Source organism: Hippocampus bargibanti, linkage group LG10, assembly GCF_051943395.1.
Source record: "Hippocampus bargibanti isolate YZ-2025 linkage group LG10, ASM5194339v1, whole genome shotgun sequence".
NCBI classification, from domain to species: Eukaryota; Metazoa; Chordata; class Actinopteri; order Syngnathiformes; family Syngnathidae; genus Hippocampus; species Hippocampus bargibanti.
In genome coordinates, this window is record NC_142743.1 from 9,378,941 (window position 1) to 9,403,980 (window position 25,040).

A 25,040-nucleotide genomic window follows, 5' to 3' on the forward strand; every position below is an offset into this window, starting at 1 on the left:
TCAGCAGGTGAAAACAGGTGTGTGAAACGAGTCGTGCGGAATTATAGCTCGCAATATTAGTGGTTGTTCAGAAGGTGCAACATATTGGTGACCCGGGCAGTTACATACTCTTTCTTAAGCACTGTAACCTTCTTAGGATGTTCAAGACACACTGGGATGCCCTGAAGACGAACAACAAATACATGACTTCTGTTTTCCTTGCAACTGTCTGGTTTCTCTCTCTCTCTCTCTCTCTCTCTCTCTCTCTCTCTCTCTCTCTCTCTCTCTCTCTCTCTCTCTCTCTCTCACTCTCTCTCTGTCTCTCTCTCTCTCGCTTTCTCTCTCACTTTTTCTCTCTGTCTATCTTTTCTATACACCCCCTGTCTCTCGCTCTCTCCTCTCTCTCTCTGACTCTCTCTCTTTGTCGGTCTCTCGGTCTCTCTATCTCTTTCTCTCTCTGACTACCTTTTCTCTCCAACCCCACTCTCTCTCTCTCTCACTCTTTCTCTCTCTCTCTTTCTCGGTCTCTCTCTCTTTCTCGGTCTCTGCCTCTTTCTCTGTCTACCTTTTCTCTCTCTCTCTTTCTCGGTCTCTCTCTCTTTCTTTGTCTACCTTTTCTCTCCACCCCCACTCTTTTTCTCTCTAAGTCTCTCTCTTTTTTGTCGGTCTCTCTCTGTCTCTCTCGTTCTTTCTCGGTCTCTCTCTCTCTTCTCTCGGTCTCTCTCTCTGACTCTCTCTCTCTCTCTTGGTCTCTCTGTTTCTTCTCTCTTGCTGTCTCTCTCAATCTCTCTATTCCTCTCAGTCTCTCTTTTCTCCCCCCACTCTCTCTCTCTCTCTCTCTCTCTCTCTCTCTCTCTCTCTCTCTCTCTCTCTCTCTTTTCTTTCTCTCTCCATCTATCCATCTCAAAAAGCAGCAAAGGCAAAAAAGTGCGCACAACCGCATTGTGTGTGTGTGGGTGTGTGTGTGTGCGCGTGTGGCCCAAGTTCCATGACGCGCCATCTGAGGCCCCGTTGGAGATAATGTGAGAAGACAAGTTGCACAGAGTGGAGATTTGCGGGGTGACGAAATGGTTGCACATCATAAGAGGGACTCAGCTTGACTAGGGCACTGCATGCATCGCATACGGCCAATGAAGACGGCCACAGAAAGTGTACATATTTTACTTATATTTTTTTGTGTGTGTGTTTGTTTGTGTACCCTTATGGTAAGGGTATGTACAAAGTTCTTTGCCAACCTTGACTGAGCCAAAAGTCAAAGCACATCATTTAAATTGGAAAAAACTCACAGCGCACCAGCAAACAAAAAAATGGCATCAAATGCATCTAATCTTTGCAATGTCGAGGTTATTTCTTTTTTTTGGGCGGATTCCTCAACCAGTTAAAAAAACGGAATGGACTACGGAAATAAAAATGAAAATCAAAGTGGGATCATTTTCGAAGTCTGGGGTCATTTCACTCACTCACTTTATTATAAAAGAAGCTAAAATTTGCTTTTATGACTGACTGAATTTTGTCATCGCAGACGTTCACGTCACTCTACAGACCAGGCTAGACTTTTCAAGGCACACATACATTCAACATTACAGATACTGCGGTTGAGGGTTTAGACACCAAGTGGACAAAAATAAGCACGCAGTGCATATATTAAGGTGCACAAGGTTTGGATAAATAACGATTATTTGCAGCAATGAACGTATCTAATCATTTTCATATCAATTACAGAAAGTTAGATATACTTGTGAAACATAGCTCGTTTGGCTACACACAAATGCGTTGGATTTATTAGCATTTAGAGACAAACTTACCGATAATAATGCCATTCTTTTCTTCAGGCTCTGCCCAGCTGACTTGTACGGACGTGTCCAAAATTTTGGTGAAACTCAAATGACGGACAGGTCCGGGGGCTGAGAAAAGAGTGTCAGAACGAGTGAAAATGGAGCCAATATACTTTTAATTTGAAGAGCAGAAATTGTAAAAAAAAAAATAGTAATAATAATACGTAATAATAAATAACAATCCTACTTTTACTACAACTACTACTACTAATAATCATAAAAGACAATGCCAATAATAATAATAATAATAATAATAATAATAATAATAATAATAATAATAATAATAATAATAATAATAATAATAAACTATATGGCAATAATAAAAAATAAAATAACAATAAACAATAAAAAAATAAACAATAAAATAACAATAATAACAATACTAATACTAATCATCATCATCATCATCATCATCATCATCATCAACATTTGCATTGGGTTCAATTTATCTGCTACTGAAATCTAAAATTAGCATGTTGGTCATAATTTTGCATTGATTGTAATTCCGGGTTCCGGATATCAGAATTTCCGGTGCAGAGAATCGATCCTATCTGATTCCTATCATTTGGTGATACAAAAAAAAAAACATATGATTTTTTTCTGGATTAAGGAATTTTTGTTACGAGAAAATACTTACTGTACAACACAATCGGGAATTTAGGGATGGACAGTGGCGCCATGAGATGCGAGTGACCCAAAATATCATGAAATCAACCTTGATGGAGTATCCTCTTTGGCAAAGCTTATGGTCATAAAACGTCAGGAATATCACACCAACATGAAATCAGAGGACATTACAATCGGGGGTGAAATAAGCACAAAACACAGAGATTTATGAGGACTCTGCTCACGCTATTATCACACCGCTAACCAATCATGCCAGCATTGACCACTGTTCCACGTGCACACAATTTTCCATGCGTGCAAGCCATTTTTCATCTCATCTGTGGCTCCCTAAACTCCCAGTGGAGCGATTAAGCTATTCGGCTGAGACTTTCAATAACACGCACACACACAAAGCCATCATCAAGCAAGAATTACACCCACCGTTAGCCCTGCAACACGCCCAGTGCCCGATCAATGCCCGTCAACCATAATGTGCATGTGTGTGTGTGTATGTGTGTGTGTGTGCACGGGTGCGTGCGTGTGTGTGTGTGCGCGTGTGCACGGCTTTTCATAAAAGAACCCCACTCAATAATTGCGACTTGCTCATGACAGCTTGTCTATCCTCCGTCGGCTATTGTGTTTATTGATAGTGGAGCCGTGAGCGTACTTGCGATAAGGAGAAGGAGTTGCCATTTTGTTTACCCACGTGACAGTTTCTGATTGTAAAAAGATGTGCCTGAAAACAAACGTATAAAGTTATACCTCGCGGTGCCTCGAGTTGCGAATTTAATCTCGTCCATGACTATGCTTTTAACTGAAATCATTTGTATGTCAAAATTATTATTCTCCACTGAAGATAAAACACCAATGACCTATTCCAGTTATTTATTTATTCATTGTATTGCTGTACATAATAAAGACTGAGACATGATTAACAGAAATGACTGGGTCACCAGCAAGGCTTAAATATTTGTGATTTACAAAATCACTTTGAATTAGCAGTTTGATCCAGCTCTGCTATATCCCCCGGATCCGCAGGACCAAAATGTAATATCATCAAATTATTAACTGATCTGATGAGACTGGACAGATATAAACACCTGAATTATGTTAAAAGAAATTAAGTAGATTCAATTCAATCTGCTTGCAAATGTGCAATTTGGATGACACTTTTTGGGGCTTTTGACCACAAGCACTTGATTTTTTTAAGTTAGATCATTTAAATTTTGTAATGAGATTTGTGCAGTGGTGGGCCGTCAGGGCCTGCAAGCCCTTCTCTGTTGGCCTGAAAAAAAAATCTGAATCACAGATTAATGTAAATTATATTTTGTCCATGAATTCTTGTGAAATAATTCCATATTGTCATTCAGATTCCTTTAATTGCTTTTCCCCTTTTGTGCTGCTTCCAGATGTGTGTTTTCATATTTAAACATATAACCAATCACATTTCAGCCATCATTTGTTACCAGGGCCAGAAATCTGCCTGGACGCCTACAATCAGTTCTGCAGGCCCGAGAGGATAAAAATCAATGGCGATGAAACTGTTGCTTTAACCAATCAGAGTTCGAATTAGCAACTCAAGGACTGCTGAAAGGCGCTGGAAATGTCAGAGTTCTCGCAAAATATGATTGGCTAGTCTCTAGCCAATCATAGGATCACTACCCAGTAGTGATAAGCACATGTACTTGCGAGATCTAGCACACTTTACCGGTAGCGAGCTGCATAAGCAAATATATTGTCGCCTTGATTTAATAGCGGTTTTGTCAATGCACAATGGCTGAAGGAGGAGAAGAAATGGATTTGGTTGCAGATATACTGTTAAAGCCATTTTCAAGAGGACCTTTCAAGAATAGATGGACATCATTAAAGTTGGACAGCACCGAAGCTATCAAAAATAGCAAATAATATTGCAATTTTATGAGGTTATCATGAATACACACGTACCTAGTAAACATTCGAACAGTTTAATGCCTGTATTTCTTCAGTTTCTTCAAGTCACAAGTTATTTCCTGGCCAACGGCATCCTCTAGTGGACGTGTAGTAATATCACACCACACTCGCAGCTGATTGATTCAGACGTAGCTCTACTGAAGGCCTATGGTTGACATGCACGGCCCGCCACTGGATTTGTAAGACCTTCTCAAAGCAGATGGGGAACTACAAATTAGCAAATTTCGTAATATATTTTTGGGAGAATATATTTTCTGTTCAGGCCAGAGCCATGTCTAATATGACTAAAAACACAGCTTTGGCTCTATCTTGTGGGGATAAAGCACTAGGTTGACATGATGGGTGGAGCTTCATTCGATCAGAGAGAAAAACATGATTTCTTCCGTCTTGTGGTGGGTTCATTTGGAATGATAGTTTTACGTCAAAAATGTCATCCTGTCATGGTGTATTGATAAAAGATTGTTTTTTTTTTTTTTTTAGGTACAAATCACGCCAGTGTGAGTAAATACTCGATAAAGTGTTGTCGGGACACAAAATGTACACATCACCAGTTGCATCAATACTAATTATTAATAATTATTGTTTCAAAAGATGATTTTTGAAATGAACTCGGACTGTAACCCTGTGGAAGATTTTTTTGTGTGTGCATATACTCACTGTCTTCGTGTGTTTGAAGCATGGTAGGGGGGCTTCGTGGTCCGTCTCCAGGTGTCGTAAAGCACAGGATAGAACCAAAGTACCAGGTGAATTTCTTCAGTCCACTAACCAAGCCTGTGTGGCGCGAACTGGGGTAGTCTGGGGTGATGGTTATCACGGTGATATCCTCCGCAGCCTGTTCCGGCCAGACAAGCAACTACAGCAAGGAATATCAGAATCAGAATCAGAAAACCTTTATTCGTCCCACAATGGGGACATTTGCAGTCCACAGCAGCAATTTGAAAGGGGGTGGGGTGGGGGGTGTGTGAAAGGATAGAAAACGCATATTCTACGCATAGCAGAATAAAAAATGTCAACTGTATACTGTGCAAGTGTAAATGTGCAAAGGCCCCACTGTAGTTGACACAAATTCCCAGCAGACAAATCAGCCCATTGCCAATGGAGCTTGGGCGCCATCTTGTGCATTTTACGGGACACTACATTGGAGTTTAGATGCCTCAAAATGATCCGGAAGGACTTCTTTAATCGATTGCAAATTATTTGAATCATATTCATAACTGGATGAGTAACAAGCAAGCATCTTCTCCGAATCTGAAGCCATTGTTTTGATTCTAGAGCAAGGCAAAGACGTTGTGGCGTGGCGTGACGTCACGAAAAAGGGGGCGGGACCTTCTGAAACTCGCCATCCCGAGGTAATTTTGAAGTAGTTTTGGGACACTTACTCATGTTTATTGGTGTTGTGCATTTGACAAAAAATATCGGCCTCCGTGTTTTGGATATTTTAGATGCTATAAAACGTTTTTTCTGATGTCAGTTAGGAAACCAAAAAATGTTGTCGGTTGTCCTTTCAACCATTATTATTCTCAAAAGAAGATTCTTCAACAATCAATTCAACAGAAAACACAAAAGAAATATGTTGCATTTTGTTTGCCAAACGAAGAAACCCCCAGAAACGCTTTATGACTCCAGTCTTGATTTCGATACTGCGCCAAAAGCCCCAATCAAGTGATTGAAATGTGCCACTGACCTCCATTTAGTGAGAACGGCAGAGACACACGGACATTTTCTTACGTTTTTTTTTTTTTTTCTCTCCTCCACGCCGCGGGGTTCCTCGCTGAAAGCCAAGCCTGCCGTGGCAAGATAAGAGCTCCCTCCTATTGTCGTCTATTATCAGCGTAGTACAGTTTGGGCGCAGTAAGAGTGCTGATTTGGCACTCTGAACATCTGGTGGTAGTCCCTGTGCTGCAGTTTTTCTTTTTTATTTAAAGGATGCCAAAAGGGATCTGTCACATGATCGTCATAGTTACAAATTGAGCTAGACTGGATACACTAAAGGCGAGTTCAATTCACTGATGAGCGTTCCTCAAAGGCACGTATTGTGCTGTATGTAAATCACAGCGCTGCCATTTTTAATGGGACAAGTTTAACTTGAAAAGTCTCAAAGTCACAGCATCACTTCACACCCATTCCCCAAAAAAAGAATTGCACACCACAGTTGCGTTGACTCGAGCACAGATGGGCTTGCTTTTACAAAGACAAAAAAAAGTTAATGGAGATAAATTGCCAACACAGTAAAGATTTATCACTTTTTCCCTTTTTTAAGTTTTTTTTAATCATGCTGGATTTTATAGGACATGGTGTTACCGTTTTGTGTCTGCTCCATTTTTACTTGATGGTGTCTGCTTTAAATCTTCCTTTTTTAATTGGAAATCTGAGCTGCACTTTCCTACAGTTTGTGGGGTATTTTCCGCTCAAGATGAGGCTAATTGCAAAATAACAGCGAAAAATGAATCTAATTGATCAATTTTCGATACCATTTGACCTTATTTGCGTCGTGATCAGTGTGAATCAGAATCATCTTTCTTGCCAAGTATGTACAACACAGAAGGAATTTGTTTTCGGTCGAACACGCTGCACTAGTATCATCATCAAAAAAATTGCAAAGAGGCACTATACAATTCCATTTGGGCTACTGTTCAAAGAGTTAATTGCTTGGGGGAAGAAGCTGTTTAAATGTCTGCTGGATTTGGTACGCATGGATCGGTAGCGCCTGCCTGAGGGGAGTAGCTGGAAAAGGTGGTGGGCAGGGTGCGGAGGGTCCAGTATGATTTTCCGCACCCTAGTTTGGAGTCTTGCAGTGTGCAAGTCCTCGAGAGTAGGTAGGGCGGTGCCAATAATAATAAAATACATTTGGGTTTTTACCTTGTCGTTACTTGTATTTTTTTAACTCATTCACTGCCAATCCCAAATTTATTCGGGAACTGAAAATATGAAGTGGAGTGCCATTCCCAAATTTGTTGGTTTTTTTTTTTCTTGGGGGAGCGTGCCGATGAAGTGCTGGTCAGACTCTGGCAATGTTTTTCCCTTCCATGAGGGGGCAGTGTTTGCTTTTTGTACAGCTGCCCCCATTTCAAGCTCATATAACTCCAACCCCATATAATTTAGTAATTAAGTCGTTATTTTCTGATAAAAGAAGAGAGTCTAGGGTTTCTTATGCTGCATTGAATGTTTATGTAGTCCTCAAACTCAACATTCTGTGGGTTCTGCAATTTGAGTGAAAATGACCAAAACCTTGGAACTCGAGTGGACACGTCTGGCAGTGAATGAGTTAAGAAAGTAGAAGTGATACAATTACTTAATTAATCAAGAACTAATGATTAAATTCAAAGAAAATTATTTGACTATTTTATGGACAACACACAATATTGTTATTATTGTTATTTTATTGTTTATTTTTATTTTATTGTTTTATTATGGACAACATTCGGGCTATGCGCAAACACACGGGAATCCGAGATTAATTAATTAACAAAATAATCAATAGGTAAAGCAGCTATTCAATTAATTGGCAGCTCGAGCACGATAAGTTAGTTTTATAGAAGATGGCTTCTTATCTCTTATCTTTTCTCATTTTACACTTAGGTTGATAGTGATTGACAGAGAATTTCAACTGCGATAAACGGCTTCGGTATTGACTCATGGCAATTAAACAAAAAGTAAACTCGATATCTTGAGGAGCTCATGAGTTGGACCACTCGCCTCTCAAGGCACCATAGGACAATATTTTTATCCACATGCTCAACATATCTTGAACCCCAAAATGTTCCATGTAACTAAGAAAAATAAGGTTTTTCTTTCTGGCTAATTTGAATGAATGTGCAAAAGTTCAACTCCCCTTTTTAAAACTATTGAATAACCTTTTGAAAACTTTAAATATATGACAAAATTATGAGCTGTATAATTATATCCATGCCAAAAGAGGGCTAGCTGGTTACACTTGTGACCTCAATATTATTAAATACTGTCTCACTTTTTACTTTTTTTTACTTTAATTAAAATCTCATATTTTTGAATCATGATCGGGTTCAACAATAACATCCAGTTGACTAAATCAAGTATTGTTTTTTTTTGGAGAGGTGAGGGCGGCAGTTTTACCCTAGAATCGCTTTAATCCCACTGTAGTACGATTGTTTACCTTGTAACCTTGGTTGATGCCGTTGATGAACTGCTGAGGCGGCGGGTTCCACGTGAAGCGCAGTGTGGTGGAGTTGATAGCAACGACTTCCACTTCCTGCGGAGGAGCTGTAGGAACTACAAACATCAAGCATTTTAGGTCACTATGGTTCGCCAAGAGGACAGAACAAGATACAAAGCTCACAAATGCATTCTTGTGACGGAGAAGGTAAAATAATTATTAGATGGCAAATAACGTTCTGAATGCAGATCGCTTTTTCCATTTCATGTCGCCGTTCCTGCCTGACTTGAAGATATTGAAGGCTGGCCTCATTGCTACATGAAAATGTGGGTCGTGGACTTTTCTCTATCAGTAGCTGTTTTGCGTTAAATGTTAACTCATTCACTGCCAGACGATGTGCAAAAATGTGTCCACTCGAGTGACATGGTTTTTGTCATTTTTACTCAAACTCCAGAAGATTGAGTGTTAGGACTACATAAACATTCAATGCAGTGTAAGAAACCTTAGACTATCTTCTTTCATCAGAAAAAAATACTTAATAGTTAAGAAAGAAAGTTACAGTAAAGTCTCGTTATATCGATATCGGATATATCGATAGTCCCGGTTATATCGATACTATTTCTATGCACGCACTGAGAAAATTACATGCAAACAGGGTCGGATATATCGATAGTCCCGGTTATATCGATATTTTTTCGGACTCCCTTGAATATCGATATAACGAGACTTTACTGTATATGGGTCTCGAGCTTGAAATGGGGGCGGCTGTAGAAATGCTGCCCTCTCGTGGAAGGGAAAAAACATTGCCAGAGTTCTGACCAGCGCTTTATCGACACAAATCCGGGAATGGCGTTCCACATCATATTTTCAATTCCTGAATAAATGCAGGAATGGCAGTGAATGAGTTAAGTACTGTACAAGGATTCTCTGCTTACCTTATTTAAAATGGCTGAAATATCAAAGTTTGATTTTGATAATGAGGAAAAATATGCCGCCCGACATGATATTTGGTGACTTGTTGTCTATTATATATAACCCCGTATAAAAATAAACATATGATTCTGTCAAGATGCAAAAGTCAACATGTCTAAATAGTTTGGAAACTTTTCAGATCAAACCAAAAAAGTGTGTTGAGCCGACAGCGATTACGTGGAAGCGCAGAGGGGCGGACCATTTTTAAAAACCTGCTCATTTTTAAGACTTACTCGTTTACATATCAGTTGAATTTGAACGAGTGTAGGTCAAAAGGGATATTCACATGAATACCATGCACCAAAGAGAACCATTTCGTCTTACATGGAGTCTACCGGAGTGGTAAAATGGAAGACGGCCCAGCAGAAGGAGGCGTGTGACACGAGCGTGTGGAAAACGTTACGGCCATTAGGCGGTAAGAGGTTCAGTTTGACGCACGGGGAAGCTGCGGCGTGATAATGCAGGGCTGCCTGATGGGAATTATGTCAGAACCCGTAGAATAGTGCAGGATAAAACGGCGGTGAAAAATGGGAAAAGCGTAGAGGCGGCTAAGGAAGGGACTGGAGCGGGCGACCGAGCGAGACGGAGATTAATTGATGCTAAAGATGCTCTCTTCGCCCCCTGCCATGCTGAGTGCACTCGTGGGGCTTGGCTTCTGAACCCTGGCAGCTCACAGCTCGAGATAAAAGACTAAACTCTGTCCTCTGGGGAAATCTCCCTATGCATGTACGAGAGGGGCGGCGGTAGGAGAGGAATGCTATTAGAACACAAGTTAACTTCACATGCGATGAAGCTCATCTGCCGACTCCACGCCCACCAAATAATGAGTTTAACTTTTCAGTCCATGAAACGGTCCGCCACAGTGGATGACGGGCAGGACTACGGCCAAGTTTTAAATACTAGAAATGAAAAGAAATAAATAAACAAGTACCGTATTTTCCGCTGTTATAAGGAGCACCCAAAAGCCTTAATTTTCTTCAATAGATGACCCTTATACACAGGTGCGCATTATATTGATCCGCAAGAGGTCTCGCAACTACTGTCAGCAGCCACCGACTCCATTCCCCCCTTCGTAGAAGGTCATGTGTAACCCAAGCCTCTACTGTAGCGCCTTATAATATGGTGTGCCGTATATTCGGAAAACCTTTATATATTGATATATTATATTTGGAAAACCTAATCATGCTGCATTTGCTTTATTTTTTGTCTTAGAAAAAACAGATAACAAACAAAAACAATTACAAGATAATAAAGAGTGAATTCCCCCTGAGACTAAAATCACTAATAAATCAAATAGGAACTTATACTGTACAGTATAAGGAAAATGGTGCGCCTTATATACCGTAAAGGAAAACGTCAGTGTGTGTGCACCTTATACTCCGGTGCGCCTTATACAGCAGAAAATACGTTAAACAAGCACATAAACAACTAACCGACTAACAAACAAACTAATTAACTAACAAATGAACAGACTAATTCACTAACCAACCAACCAACCAACCAACTAACTGGCTAGCTAACTAACGAGCTAGATAACAGAATAACTGGTTAGGTCTGTGTAAGCTCTCAGTCGTACAGGAGTTGTCCATCGATGAAAAGGTTTCTTCAGCCGTCATCTGTACTTCTTTGAAGGTGTCGGACGTTTCGCCTCCTATCCAAGAGGCTTCGTCAGCGAACTAAAGTCTGACTTTTTCTCCCTCTTGAGTGCTCGAGTGCCTTTTCTCTACCTTCAATGCTTGTTGGTCTTAGTTTAGCCCAGTTTAGTCTTTTATCTCGAGTACAGCTGACGGCTGAGGAAACCTTCTCATCAATAACTGGTTAGATAACTAACTAATATTGAACAGATTCTTTACTTACAGACAGTGTAGGTGTTCAATTATGTTTCGGCTGAAGGCGGAAGTAGTCGCTGAAACATGTCAGCTAATTGAACACCTACACTGTCTGTAAGTAAAGAATCTGCTCAATATTAGATATCAAGTAGACAGGATGAACTTAGTACAATGAGATAACTAACTAGTTAATCAACTAACCAATTAACTAATTACTCAATCAACTTACTGGCTAACCAGCCAACTAACTAACTGACTAACTTATGAACTAACTCACTAGCTAACTCGCTGACTATGTATTTTAATTAACTAACTAACTAAGAGTTAGTAACAGCATGCAGTATTCTTTGATTGTAAATAAATAGATACATACATAGATGAATAAATATATAAACAAACAGTTGAGGGAAAAATGGTAAGTCGCGACGTATTTTCCAAAAGAGCATCCTGACGGGAATTTAAAAACAACCGAGCCAGGATACGGTGACATCATCGCTTTATGCTATTTGGCCCATAACGTGTTCTAACCTCCTTGCAGTGTGTATTCGGTCACAGGACTGCTGTAGACGCCCAGGCCGGCGCCAGTGTAGGCGGCCACTTGGATCTGGTACTGTGTCCAGATGATCAATTCCTTCAGCAAACAGTAGTTGGTCTCCGGACTGCTGATGTTCTTCTCCTGGAAGTCGCCTGGAAGCCCCGCGAGGCGGTACCTTCACATGTACGAGTGCAAACACATGCGCGCGCACACAAACACACAAGAAAGATGTGAAAGGTATATTTCTCCACTGTGAGACGAATAAAGGTACATCCAATCCAATCCAAAAGGGCTGTTAAGATTAAAACAGATCAAACATTGTTTGGCATTGATTCGCAATGTGTAGATGAAGTTATGACACAGGAATTAAGATTTTTTTAACTCTTCGTTTGACAGAAGAATAACCAAAATAGATTAAAGAGACAGGATTGTGCATTTATTTGTTAGAATACGGGTTTCAAATATGGGGTCTGAAGGAAATAATTGCATTTTGCTTGAGAGAGTAACAGCATGCAGTATTCTTTGATTGTAAAATATTTAAACTTTGAAAGCCATCTAAAACAAAATGGTCATGCGTAAAGGATGAAAAAGTTATTCATTTCTATTAACTCATTCACTGCCATTCACGAATTTATTCAGGAATTGAAAATATGACATAGGGCGCCATTCCCGAATTTGTTCGGGTTTTGTTTTTTCATGATTGAGTGCCGATAAAGCCCTGGCCAAGGCCTCTGACAACGTTTTTATCACTTCCACAAAGGGCCAGCATTTCAATTTTTTCCATGTTAGAGCTTTGTTCCAGTTTCAGCTCTTGTCAAAGCGCTATATAAACCAATATGCATGTATTGCATTGTATTTTGGACTGCCGCCCTCATTTCAAGCTCATATAACACCAGACCCATATAATTTAGGAATTAACTGAAAGAAGAAAGTCTAAGGTTTCTTACGCTGCATTGAATGCTTGAGTAGTCCTAAAAGTCAAGATTCTGTGGGTCCTGTTCGAGTGACAATGACAAAAACCCTGGCACTGGAGAGGACACCTTTTTGCACATCGTCTGGCAGTGAATGAGTTAAAACACCACTTTAAAAAACTGTCAAATGTCAATTTTTTTCACAAGATTTTTTTTTTACGAACCTCATCACTTTTGGGTCAGGGACATTTTTTTGCCTTCACTTATAGACAATTGACATTTTGCATTTTACAATACAAGTTTAAAAACGTTGCTGATAGGAACTCGGGACCTGTGTAAAATAAAATGTCAGTTTGAGATGCATATTTTTAGTTTCATTTTTTTCCACAAAAATTCTCAATCAAAGTACCAGCGTGGTGCATGTTAGCATTTTGCGATCACTCATCCATTGTTGCGAAAAGAAGCACTTTGTCAGGACTTTCACCCAGCGTCAAAAGTGAAACAAGATTGTTTGAGCGGCTGACTCAGCGTTGCGGCAGACATGCTATGTGTCATCCCGTGCGGCACGCTCGAGCGCATAAACACAGATGCATCCAGTGGGGATGCCACTGGAGGTTGACAGGATGTTTGCCTGGAGGCGGGGAGATAAACAAAGTGACGCTCGGGTGGAGGGTGGAGCAGGAGTGAACAGAGCAGAAGAGAGAGGAGGAAGAAGAAGGGATGGGGGGGGGGGAGTTGACAATAATGGAGGTGAGCCGCCAGGAGAAGGAACCTCTGGCCATAGGTGAACTCAAAACGAGTCGTCTGAGTTTGTAATTTTAATGGGGTGGGAACAGAGTACAGGGTTATGAGGATAAAGATGTGAGCTGCAATTATGTGCAAATGAGCAGGACGCAAAGGAGATTGCAAACAGTGTGACATATTTGAAGCAGGAGGACAGAGGAACAGAAAAAAAAAACACTTGTGTTTTATTTTTTTATTTATTTATCTATTTATCAATCGACTAACTCATTCACTTCCAGACAACATGCAAAAATGTGTTCACTCCAGTGCCAGGGTTTTTGTCATTTTCACTCAATTTGCAGGACCCACAGTATATTGAGTTTTAGGACTACATAAACATTCAATACATACGTTAGAAAGCTTAGACTTAAGTTAATTCCTAAATTATATGGATCTGGAGTTACACAAGCTTGAAATGGGGCCGACTGTATACAATCCTATACAATACATATTGATTTATATACTGTAGCGCTTTAACAAAAGCTGAATCTGTTACAAAGTGCTAATTTGGACAAAAGGTAAATGCTATTCCCTACAGTAAGGGAAAAACATGGCCACATGTCGGACCAGCGCTTTATCTGCAACGCCCGCAAGAAAAACTGAAATTCGAACAAATTTGGGAATGGCGCTCCACATCACACTTTTCAATTAAGGAATAAATTCAGGAATGGCAGCGAACGAGTTACTATAATTATTTCTCACTTTTTCCACAGTATGTTTCCAGTGCGGCTAGGTAACAACGTCAGGCTTCAGGTCAACACGACATGATCATTTGTGGCTTTTGCGCCAGCTTTACATGTCAAAAAATGTCTATTGGAGTACTGCTACGACTGTTAGCCACCGGCTAATAGTTCGCTATCCAGGTACAATTTAGCTCTGTCATTCTAAAAGTAATTAGCTCGCTAGCTACCTAGCTAGCAGGCCGGATGGATGGGTGGTTGTCATAGATTGATAGATAGACGGATAGATAGATACTGTAGATCGATGATAGAGAGAGACAGAGAGAGAGAGAGATAGAGAGACTAAGAGAGACGGACATACATACAGACAGACTGACAGACAGACCGACCGATATATTTGATATGAACATGAGTGTTTTGCAAGCATGTAATCATGAATAATACATTTGTGTCCACCACGAATAATTGTACAGCAACAAATGCATTCGCCACAACTTGTGATAATAACGCCTTCCATAAACCGTGATTAGTTTTTAAAAACGGCCACCGTAAATCGCCTCTATAACATACTACGCAATGCGCCTGGCCATGGACTTGACGTGGGTTTCGGAAACAGGATGCTCGTTAATGTCTTACTGGACCAAGCGTTACAATGGAGACAACAAATTCATTCCTCATTCCTTCTCTCGTCCACTCTATTTCAGGGTGCAGACAATAGCTTTTTAAAGTGTGTACCCAATTGTATTTGCCATCCTATTTATCTTTTTATGGGGTTGATCCTCGTTAGTGTCAACGGTGAGCTAGAGCCTACGGCCCACACAATGCTATTCTGCCTCTCCATTGTATTGCTTCTTTCGAAAAAGTTCAAGAACATGTGAGAGCTGAATAGCTTATTCGGAATGTTTCCAGCATGCTCTTTGTACCTGAGCATATATCCTCGGAGGACTCCATTGAGTTGTGGTTCCGGAGGAGGCTGCCATTGGACCATAATGGACTGGTTGGTTCGCCCGCTGGCCACGATGTTCTTGGGGGGTGCACTCGGCGCCTCCTCTCTCAGCATCAACCTGACATGTTGCGAATACAAACAGAGAGGGGAACAGAGATATTGATTAGGAAACGGCATTGCTATGTTGACTGATATTTGTTTTGGGCTAATGTCGCCTCTGATACTTGATAGAATAAATTAATGACAACCAATTAATGATTCTGCAAAAAAAAATCTCTAATCAATAAAACAACTTTTTTTTTATTACATTCATGCTTACGTCCAAATGAATACATGAAATCCAGGCGGGACATTTGACTGCGTTAGCGATAATATTGTCCAACAAAATCAGGTAGTGGCGGTGATGAGGCAGAATTTTGATAAGAGAGAACATTTGCCAATCAAATTAACGTGCATTGACATATTACTATAATTACATAAGCAGTTTGCTGTTGATATAGATGACGATAACACAATTGTAGAAAAAGTTGTCCAACTCTGGATTTAACATGCTTTCATGAAAGACAAGAGGAAAAAAAAGAGGTCGAAATTTTGAGGATTTGGTCATATTTTCTTAGAGATTTGGCAAATATACAAAAAAGTTAAACGAAAAATTAAACAAAAAAGTCATCTATAAATATAAAATAAAATCAAATAAAATAACATTCAAATACGTGTACAAATAAAAATAAAAAAATAGAAAAGTGAAAAGAAAAAATAATCAATAAAAATTCCTAATTTAAAATAAATATACAAAAAAAATAAAAATTAGACATTGAATAATAATAATAATAATAATAATAATAATAATAATAATAATAATAATAATAATAATAATGGCCGGGTAGTCGAGTGGTTAGCACACTGGCTTCACAGTGCAGAGGTCGCCGGTTCGCATCCCGGTCCGGCCTCCCTGTGTGGAGTTTGCATGTTCTCCCCGGCCATGTGTGGGTTTTCTCCGGTTTCCTCCCACACTCCAAAAACATGCATGGCAGGCAGATTGACCACTCCAAATTGGCCCTAGGTGTGAGTGTGAGAGTGACTGTTGTATGTCTTTGTGTGCCCTGCGATTGGCTGGCAACCAATTCAGGGTGTCCCCCGCCTCGTGCCCGAAGACAGCTGAGATAGGCTCCAGCACCCACCGCGATCCTAATGAGGAATAAGCGGTACGGAAAATGGATGGATAATAATAACAATAATAATGACTCATACAGTTTTTCACCACATACTGTACCTTTAATGGTTGATGCAATACAGCGACATATACATCAATATGCCTTTCTTGATACTTACACTATGTACAGTTTTTTATGAAACAGTTTTGCACATTGACAGTATACAGTTGACATTTTTATTTTACTATGCTTAGAATATCTTGTTTTCTATCCTTTCACCCTCCCTACCCCATCCCCCTTCAAATTGCTGCTGTGGACTGCAAATTTCCCCATTGTGGGACGAATAAAGGTTTAAGACCCTCATTTCCTCTGCGTTTCCTCAGCGCAATAAACTAACGTTCTCCTCACCCCCACCACCTTCTTTGAGCGGCGGTGGACTCAAGCATTTCATTTAAAAGTCGATGCGCCATGTGGGTCCCGCCGCGAAAAAAGATGTGTGGGCACTAAATAGTGGAGGACGACACGGATAGAAACTTTAGCAAATTCCTGTCGCGTGGGGAATTACACGCACACATACGGACACACTGATAAAATGTTAATCTCCTCCAGAAATCCATCCTCTTTTCTTTAATAGCAAGGGACAGATAAAGTGTGTCAAACAGCGTTCAGACAAACTTATGAGCTTGAGTCGTTGTTTTCAACGGCAGACGGCGCAATGAATATTTGTACGGGAAAACGGGGCTTTATGACTCGTGTTTGTGCAAAGTTAATGTCCCTGTGTTGAACCCACTTGATGTGAAATATTTACTCTTAAAAGGTTTGGGCGAGAATCAAGGCTATTCACGAGGTATTTTTCGACGTAGGGCGCAACAGCTTGTGCGTGCTAATGTGTGTCACCCATTCACGTCCAAATAGCTGCGGAAATCGAGTCAGACAGTAAACATAAATCGTTAAAGGCCATCAGACTTAGCGTATGTGTATCACTGGGTTCGACGTTGCTTCCTCTGCTATGTGATATCCAATGCGTATGTGGAACTGTTGCGGCGTGGAATTGAAGCAGATTTACGTGGGACAGGAGATGTGAGACAATCTCTTTTCGTCAATGGATGCTACAGGTTCATGTTTGCTTTCAACATTTAGCTTGTAGCAGACGTACACATTCCACCATGATGTGCCTTATCCACTGGTGAAAAGGACACTTTGATAATCTCCTCTTTCATCTAGGACTGCTTTATACTACAAAGAGGGTACAGAAAGTGCTGAAAATTGAATGACTGTGTATTTGTGTTATTATGATGATTTATTTTTGTTCTTTTGACTTCAAGGTGGGTGCCTTTACAGCAGGTCCTGTATTTTGTTGTTCTACTGCTGTGAAATTTAAATGTCTCCACTGCGAAACTAATAAGGGCTAATTCAATCCAATATCATGTTTGTTAGTTAGCGCCTTTTCCGACCTGTGACTTGTAATTTTATTTTTTTGTTGTTGCTGGTTTATTTAGTTTACTCTGAGTCTCTGATGGTGTAGTGGTACACTCGCCTGACTTGTGTGCAGGCAGCAGGGGATCGCTTCCCACTCAGTGATGGTGTGAATGTAGATGTTGGTCTCTATATGAGCCCTGTGACTGACTAGCAACTGGTTTAGGGGTTAGGTTAGTCCGGCTCTCGTCCAAAGTGATCTAGGATGTTCTCCAGCAACCCCCGCAGCACTTGAGAGGATGAGCAGTGTTGAAAATGGTATTGCTTGTACGTTGTGGCTATGCACATGTAGCTAAGCTTTATGTGTTAGCATTAAACTAGCAGACACGTTAGACAAAATTATGTGGTTTGGATGAGTATTTTTGTGTTGGTTTACATAATGTTTAAAATTCACATGTTTTGAAAGTATGTTGAGGAGTAAACTAATTGAAAACAAAACATTATTATTATTATTATTATTATTATTATTATTATTATTATTATTATTATTATTATTATTATTACTACTACTATTTTTTAACTCATTCACTGCCATTCCCATTCGGGAATTGAAAATATAACGTAGAGCGCCATTCCCTAATTTGTTTGGGTATTGGTTCTTCTTCCGGGAGGGTGTCGATAAAGTGCTGGTCATACCTCTGGCAATGTTTTTCCCTCCCACGAGGGGGCAGCAGTTGCCTTTTATACAGCCACCCCCATTTCAAGCTCAGATAACTCCAGACCCATATAATTTAGGAATTAACACTTTTTTTTCGTTGAAAGAAGACAGTCTAAGGTCTCTTACGCTGTATTGAATATTTATGTAGTCCTAAAACTCAATATTCTAAGGGTCCTGGAGTGAAAATGAAAAAAACCCTGGCACAGTGGACACATTTTTGCACATCTGGCAGTGAATGAGTTAAATGTTTTTCTTTTCATGTAGTTTTTTTTAACCGATTTGAAGTAGGTCTGGAAGCTATCACAGACAATAAAAGGCTTGAAAACCACTGTCCTGTGTCACTAAAGTGTTTGAACAAAAGTGCACACATCTACACACACACGCAAGCACACAAATAATGGCTCCGTAGCTCCGAGTGTCAGCACTCAAGAGGGAGATATGGCGAGTCGTAATCCGTGCCAGGGAAAAGGCCATCGGATGTTGCGGCACGTCCTAAGCCAAGCGACAAATGCGATAGTCGTGCGTATGTGTGAGTGTGTGTACACATACGCCACTGATTATGTAAGCTGAGGAGCTTACAGTCAAGCCACAGGCTGGACCGGCTCGCTCAATTTTTTTTCCCCGCCTTCACCACCTCAACGTGTTTGGAAGCCATAATCACTTGCAAGTTCGGGTCAGGTCAGTGATGGATACCGAGCGAGGTTAACGGGAAAGAATAGGAGCGCGGAAAGACAAGTGAAAGACGAAATAATTGAGGGCAAAGGATATGACGGACAATAAAGTGAAAGGTTGCCAAAACGGCTGGAGAAAAATGGAAGGTGATCACTGATCAGGCTATGTGAGGAAATTGGATGGTGGGGGAGAATGAGAGAGGTCAGGGATCACGCTGCTCTGCCGACTCGTCTGATAAATGGTCATTTGATGACAGCGGAATCTTTAAGGTTCCTCAAGTTGGAACAAATTCGATTTTGGGGGAAAAAAAATACTTTTAAAGTTATGTCGCAATGACTTTAGGTCTCGCAAAATGTGAACATCCATTTGACTTTGAAAATGATATTTTCGCAGAATTTCCGATGACACGCTGCACTAACCGTAATTTGATTTCAATTTGAATTCTCTAACAAATCTTTTAACAATTGTTTATATTTTTTTAATCAATCAACTAATTCCAAATAATGACACAGTTTCAATAGTTTTCCAGACTCGTGTTTGTGCAAAGTTAATGTCCCTGTGTTGAACCCACTTGATGTGAAATATTTACTCTTAAAAGGTTTGGGCGAGAATCAAGGCTATTCACGAGGTATTTTTCGACGTAGGGCGCAACAGCTTGTGCGTGCTAATGTGTGTCACCCATTCACGTCCAAATAGCTGCGGAAATCGAGTCAGACAGTAAACATAAATCGTTAAAGGCCATCAGACTTAGCGTATGTGTATCACTGAGTTCGACGTTGCTTCCTCTGCTATGTGATATCCAATGCGTATGTGGAACTGTTGCGGCGTGGAATTGAAGCAGATTTACGTGGGACAGGAGATGTGAGACAATCTCTTTTCGTCAATGGATGCTACAGGTTCATGTTTGCTTTCAACATTTAGCTTGTAGCAGACGTACACATTCCACCATGATGTGCCTTATCCACTGGTGAAAAGGACACTTTGATAATCTCCTCTTTCATCTAGGACTGCTTTATACTACAAAGAGGGTACAGAAAGTGCTGAAAATTGAATGACTGTGTATTTGTGTTATTATGATTAGTTATTTTTGTTCTTTTGACTTCAAGGTGGGTGCCTTTACAGCAGGTCCTGTATTTTGTTGTTCTACTTCTTCCTTTAATCATTTTGCTGCTGTGAAATTTAAATGTCTCCACTGCGAAACTAATAAGGGCTAATTCAATCCAATATCATGTTTGTTAGTTAGCGCCTTTTCCGACCTGTGACTTGTAATTTTATTTTTTTGTTGTTGCTGGTTTATTTAGTTTACTCTGAGTCTCTGATGGTGTAGTGGTACACTCGCCTGACTTGTGTGCAGGCAGCAGGGGATCGCTTCCCACTCAGTGATGGTGTGAATGTAGATGTTGGTCTCTATATGAGCCCTGTGACTGACTAGCAACTGGTTTAGGGGTTAGGTTAGTCCGGCTCTCGTCCAAAGTGATCTAGGATGTTCTCCAGCAACCCCCGCAGCACTTGAGAGGATGAGCAGTGTTGAAAATGGTATTGCTTGTACGTTGTGGCTATGCACATGTAGCTAAGCTTTATGTGTTAGCATTAAACTAGCAGACACGTTAGACAAAATTATGTGGTTTGGATGAGTATTTTTGTGTTGGTTTACATAATGTTTAAAATTCACATGTTTTGAAAGTATGTTGAGGAGTAAACTAATTGAAAACAAAACATTATTATTATTATTATTATTATTATTATTATTATTATTATTATTACTATTTTTTAACTCATTCACTGCCATTCCCATTCGGGAATTGAAAATATAACGTAGAGCGCCATTCCCTAATTTGTTTGGGTATTGGTTCTTCTTCCGGGAGGGTGTCGATAAAGTGCTGGTCATACCTCTGGCAATGTTTTTCCCTCCCACGAGGGGGCAGCAGTTGCCTTTTATACAGCCACCCCCATTTCAAGCTCAGATAACTCCAGACCCATATAATTTAGGAATTAACACTTTTTTTTCGTTGAAAGAAGACAGTCTAAGGTTTCTTACGCTGCATTGAATATTTATGTAGTCCTAAAACTCAATATTCTAAGGGTCCTGGAGTGAAAATGAAAAAAACCCTGGCACAGTGGACACATTTTTGCACGTCTGGCAGTGAATGAGTGAAATGTTTTTCTTTTCATGTAGTTTTTTTTAACCAATTTGAAGTAGGTCTGGAAGCTATCACCGACAATAAAAGGCTTGAAAACCACTGTCCCGTGTCACTAAAGTGTTTGAACAAAACTGCACACATCTACACACACACGCAAGCACACAAATAATGGCTCCGTAGCTCCGAGTGTCAGCACTCAAGAGGGAGATATGGCGAGTCGTAATCCGTGCCAGGGAAAAGGCCATCGGATGTTGCGGCACGTCCTAAGCCAAGCGACAAATGCGATAGTCGTGCGTATGTGTGAGTGTGTGTACACATACGCCACTGATTATGTAAGCTGAGGAGCTTACAGTCAAGCCACAGGCTGGACCGGCTCGCTCAATTTTTTTTCCCCGCCTTCACCACCTCAACGTGTTTGGAAGCCATAATCACTCGCAAGTTCGGGTCAGGTCAGTGATGGATACCGAGCGAGGTTAACGGGAAAGAATAGGAGCGCGGAAAGACAAGTGAAAGACGAAATAATTGAGGGCAAAGGATATGACGGACAAAAAAGTGAAAGGTTGCCAAAACGGCTGGAGAAAAATGGAAGGTGATCACTGATCAGGCTATGTGAGGAAATTGGATGGTGGGGGAGAATGAGAGAGGTCAGGGATCACGCTGCTCTGCCGACTCGTCTGATAAATGGTCATTTGATGACAGCGGAATCTTTAAGGTTCCTCAAGTTGGAACAAATTCGATTTTGGGGGAAAAAAATACTTTTAAAGTTATGTCGCAATGACTTTAGGTCTCGCAAAATGTGAACATCCATTTGACTTTGAAAATGATATTTTCGCAGAATTTCCGATGACACGCTGCACTAACCGTAATTTGATTTCAATTTGACTTCTCAAACAAATCTTTTAACAATTGTTTATATTTTTTTAATCAATCAACTAATTCCAAATAATGACACAGTTTCAATAGTTTTCCAGGCAAGAACTGAAAATACCTGACTGAAATCAAAAGCTATTTTAACTCATCCACTGCCATTCACAAATTTATTTGGGAATTGAAAAGTGTGAAGTGGAGCGCTATTTCCGAAATTATTCTGGTATTAATTATTTTGGTATTTCTTGCGGGGGGTGGGGGTGGGGGGCAGATAAAGCAGACTTCTGGCAATGTTTTTCCCATCCAGTAGGGAACAGCATTTACCTTTTGTCCATATTAGCACTTTGTTACAGCTTCAGCATTTGTTAAAGCGCTATATAAATGAATATGGATTGTATTGTATTTTGTACAGCCTCCCCCATTTCAAGATCATGTAACTCCAGATCCATATAATTTAGGAATTAACTCTTTTTTTCTGATGAAAAAAGAGAGTCTAAGGGTTCTAACGCTGCATTGAATGCTTATGTAGTCCTAAAACTCAATATTCTGTGGGTCCTGGAATTTGAGTGGCAATGACAAAAACCCAGGCACTGGAGTGGACACATTTTTCCACATTTCTGGCAGTGAATGGGTTAAAGAAAAATGCTTGAACAGTCCCATTCGCGTTATAACATCGGCACCCTCATTCCTCGACAGCGGTGTCACTTTTCTTGCAAGATAAATTCCAATTTCGTTTCGTCTTCAAAAATGTTTCCGTTGCGTGTCACGACATTAAATGGACCTACGATCGCGACAATTCCAATAATCCCAGATGTTGTCGCAAAGGTTGATAGAAATGTTTCCAAACAAATCATCGGGACTAAAAAAGGGTGACAGAAATAATTAACACATCATATTAAGCATCAGTCGCCTCGCGGATGATGACACACACACTTTCCCACGCCATCTTAACGACTTCCGACAAGCAATCCATTCGACTTGTATGTAACAAGCAATAAAATATCCTCATAATGTGCGACATAATGTGTTGAGCTGCCTCACTAATTGACCAAAAGAAACGGGCAGTTAGCAATGTGACACGGCGTGAATTGGATTCATTTCATTAAGTTCACCTTAGAGAATCCTGTCAAGTTTGAGAGTCTCCCCATGTTCAATCGGCAGAAAAAAAAGGGGGGTGGACTGACCCGAAACTTGAAAGTCACTTTGGTTTTTTCAAGTGGCGCATTAACAATGCTGACAAGCAGACACTTTTCAAGAGTAACAGCCTGTCAGAAAACAGGGCCTCAAACAATTTGGAGATAATTCGATTTAGGCGAGGTGTCAGCGGTTGACCCAGTGGTCCCCAACTCCAAGGCATTTGGTACTGCGGCCGCATAAAAAGAATAAATAACTAACTTGACTTACATTTTGTGCATCTCCTCCTATGAAAGATGTTTTATTTTGAAAAATGACCAAATACTCTTATAAATATCCGTGTCTAAGATCTGTCATTATTGACTCAGGTAAAAGCGACCCTCCTTTGTCACATGATAGGTTCCAGTTTAAAAGAAATCTGGGGGCTAGCAAAATGCGTAATAATAATGCTATAAAGCTAGGTAGCTAGCTAGATAACTTCGCTAGCTCGCTGGCTATCTAGCCAAGTAGCTAGCTAAATAGCTAGACGGACGGACAGGTGGGCGGAGGGCGGACGGACGGACAGATGGACTGACGGACAGACGGACAGGCCGACAGACCAACAGTGATTATTTTTCACATTTTGGAGGAGGGTTTAGTGTGAATTGGATGATTGAATGATGGCCAATTCAGTTGCCAATTCAGTTGTTAATATCCGTAATTCTCAAGCAGATGGAAGAGTAGATCGCAAAAATGCGAAATCTTATAAACATGGAAAGCAACAGGAGAAATGTAATTCGGATTTAGTGAAGCAAAATTGAATTACAAACAATTCCATCAGTCATTTTGTTTGGTCCTAATTATACTTGGTATCTTGAATAAAAACATCAAGTATTTAAAATGAAATCACAACTTGTCCGAGAGATGTCGGTATCTACCATTTGAACCCCTGGGAAGACAAATTAGTTTTTATACTATATTTAATCCACTTGATAAACATGTTTTACTGTGACAGCAGAGAAGTGTTTCAAATTGTGAAATAAGTACATCGAAATATTTTGATCAACTTTTCCACTATGATGGATTTGGTCACACTTCAATCTTGGACCTGCAGGGAAGCAGGGTGCACCATCGCTCCTCCCGAGTGCACCAAGTGCCTCTTTGGAAGCGAGCACGCACGCCTTACCTCGTGCCAGCTAACGTCCGAGAAATTAAAAGCGCTGCGCCATGTGTGTCACATATGAGGCGAGCGCTGACGAAGAGCTGTGTCCATCTGCTCTGATACGCTGACCACTGATGATTTGTCCACCAGCCAGTCTCATATTTGAGGACCACGACTCCCGTATTTTCCGCACTATAAAGCGTACCAAACAGCCTTCAAAATTTTTCAAAAGATGACCATGCGCCTAATCTTATAAACGTGGAAAGCAACAGGAGAAATGTAATTCAGATTTAGTGAAGCAAAATTGAATTACAAATTATCCCATCAGTCATTTTGTTTGGTCCCAATTATGCTTGGTATCTTGAATAAAAACATAAAGTATTTAAAATGAAATCACAACTTGTCTGAGAGATGTCGGTATCTACCATTTGAACCCCTGGGAAGACAAATTAGTTTTTATACTATATTTAATCCACTGGATAAACATTTTTTACTGTGACAGCAGAGAAGTGTTTCAAATTGTGAAATAAGTACATCAAAATATTTTGATCAACTTTTCCACTAAGATGGATTTGGTCACACTTCAATCTTGGACCTGCAGGGAAGCAGGGTGCACCATCGCTCCTCCCGAGTGCACCA

At 40.3% G+C, this 25,040-nt stretch overlaps 1 protein-coding gene across 1 annotated transcript in view; it reads right to left on the reverse strand.

Moving 5' to 3' along the window:
* Window positions 1–25,040, reverse strand: part of sdk1b (sidekick cell adhesion molecule 1b) — a 326,663-nt gene that overhangs the window by 78,468 nt on the left and 223,155 nt on the right. Inside the window, exons 17-21 of the mRNA XM_089005907.1 lie at window positions 15,136–15,276; window positions 11,832–12,013; window positions 8,503–8,618; window positions 5,028–5,223; window positions 1,785–1,883 (exon numbers count right to left, since the gene is read on the reverse strand). Of these exons, the coding sequence (XP_088862033.1) occupies window positions 1,785–1,883; window positions 5,028–5,223; window positions 8,503–8,618; window positions 11,832–12,013; window positions 15,136–15,276 (734 nt within the window). The remainder of the gene's footprint in view (window positions 1–1,784; window positions 1,884–5,027; window positions 5,224–8,502; window positions 8,619–11,831; window positions 12,014–15,135; window positions 15,277–25,040) is intronic.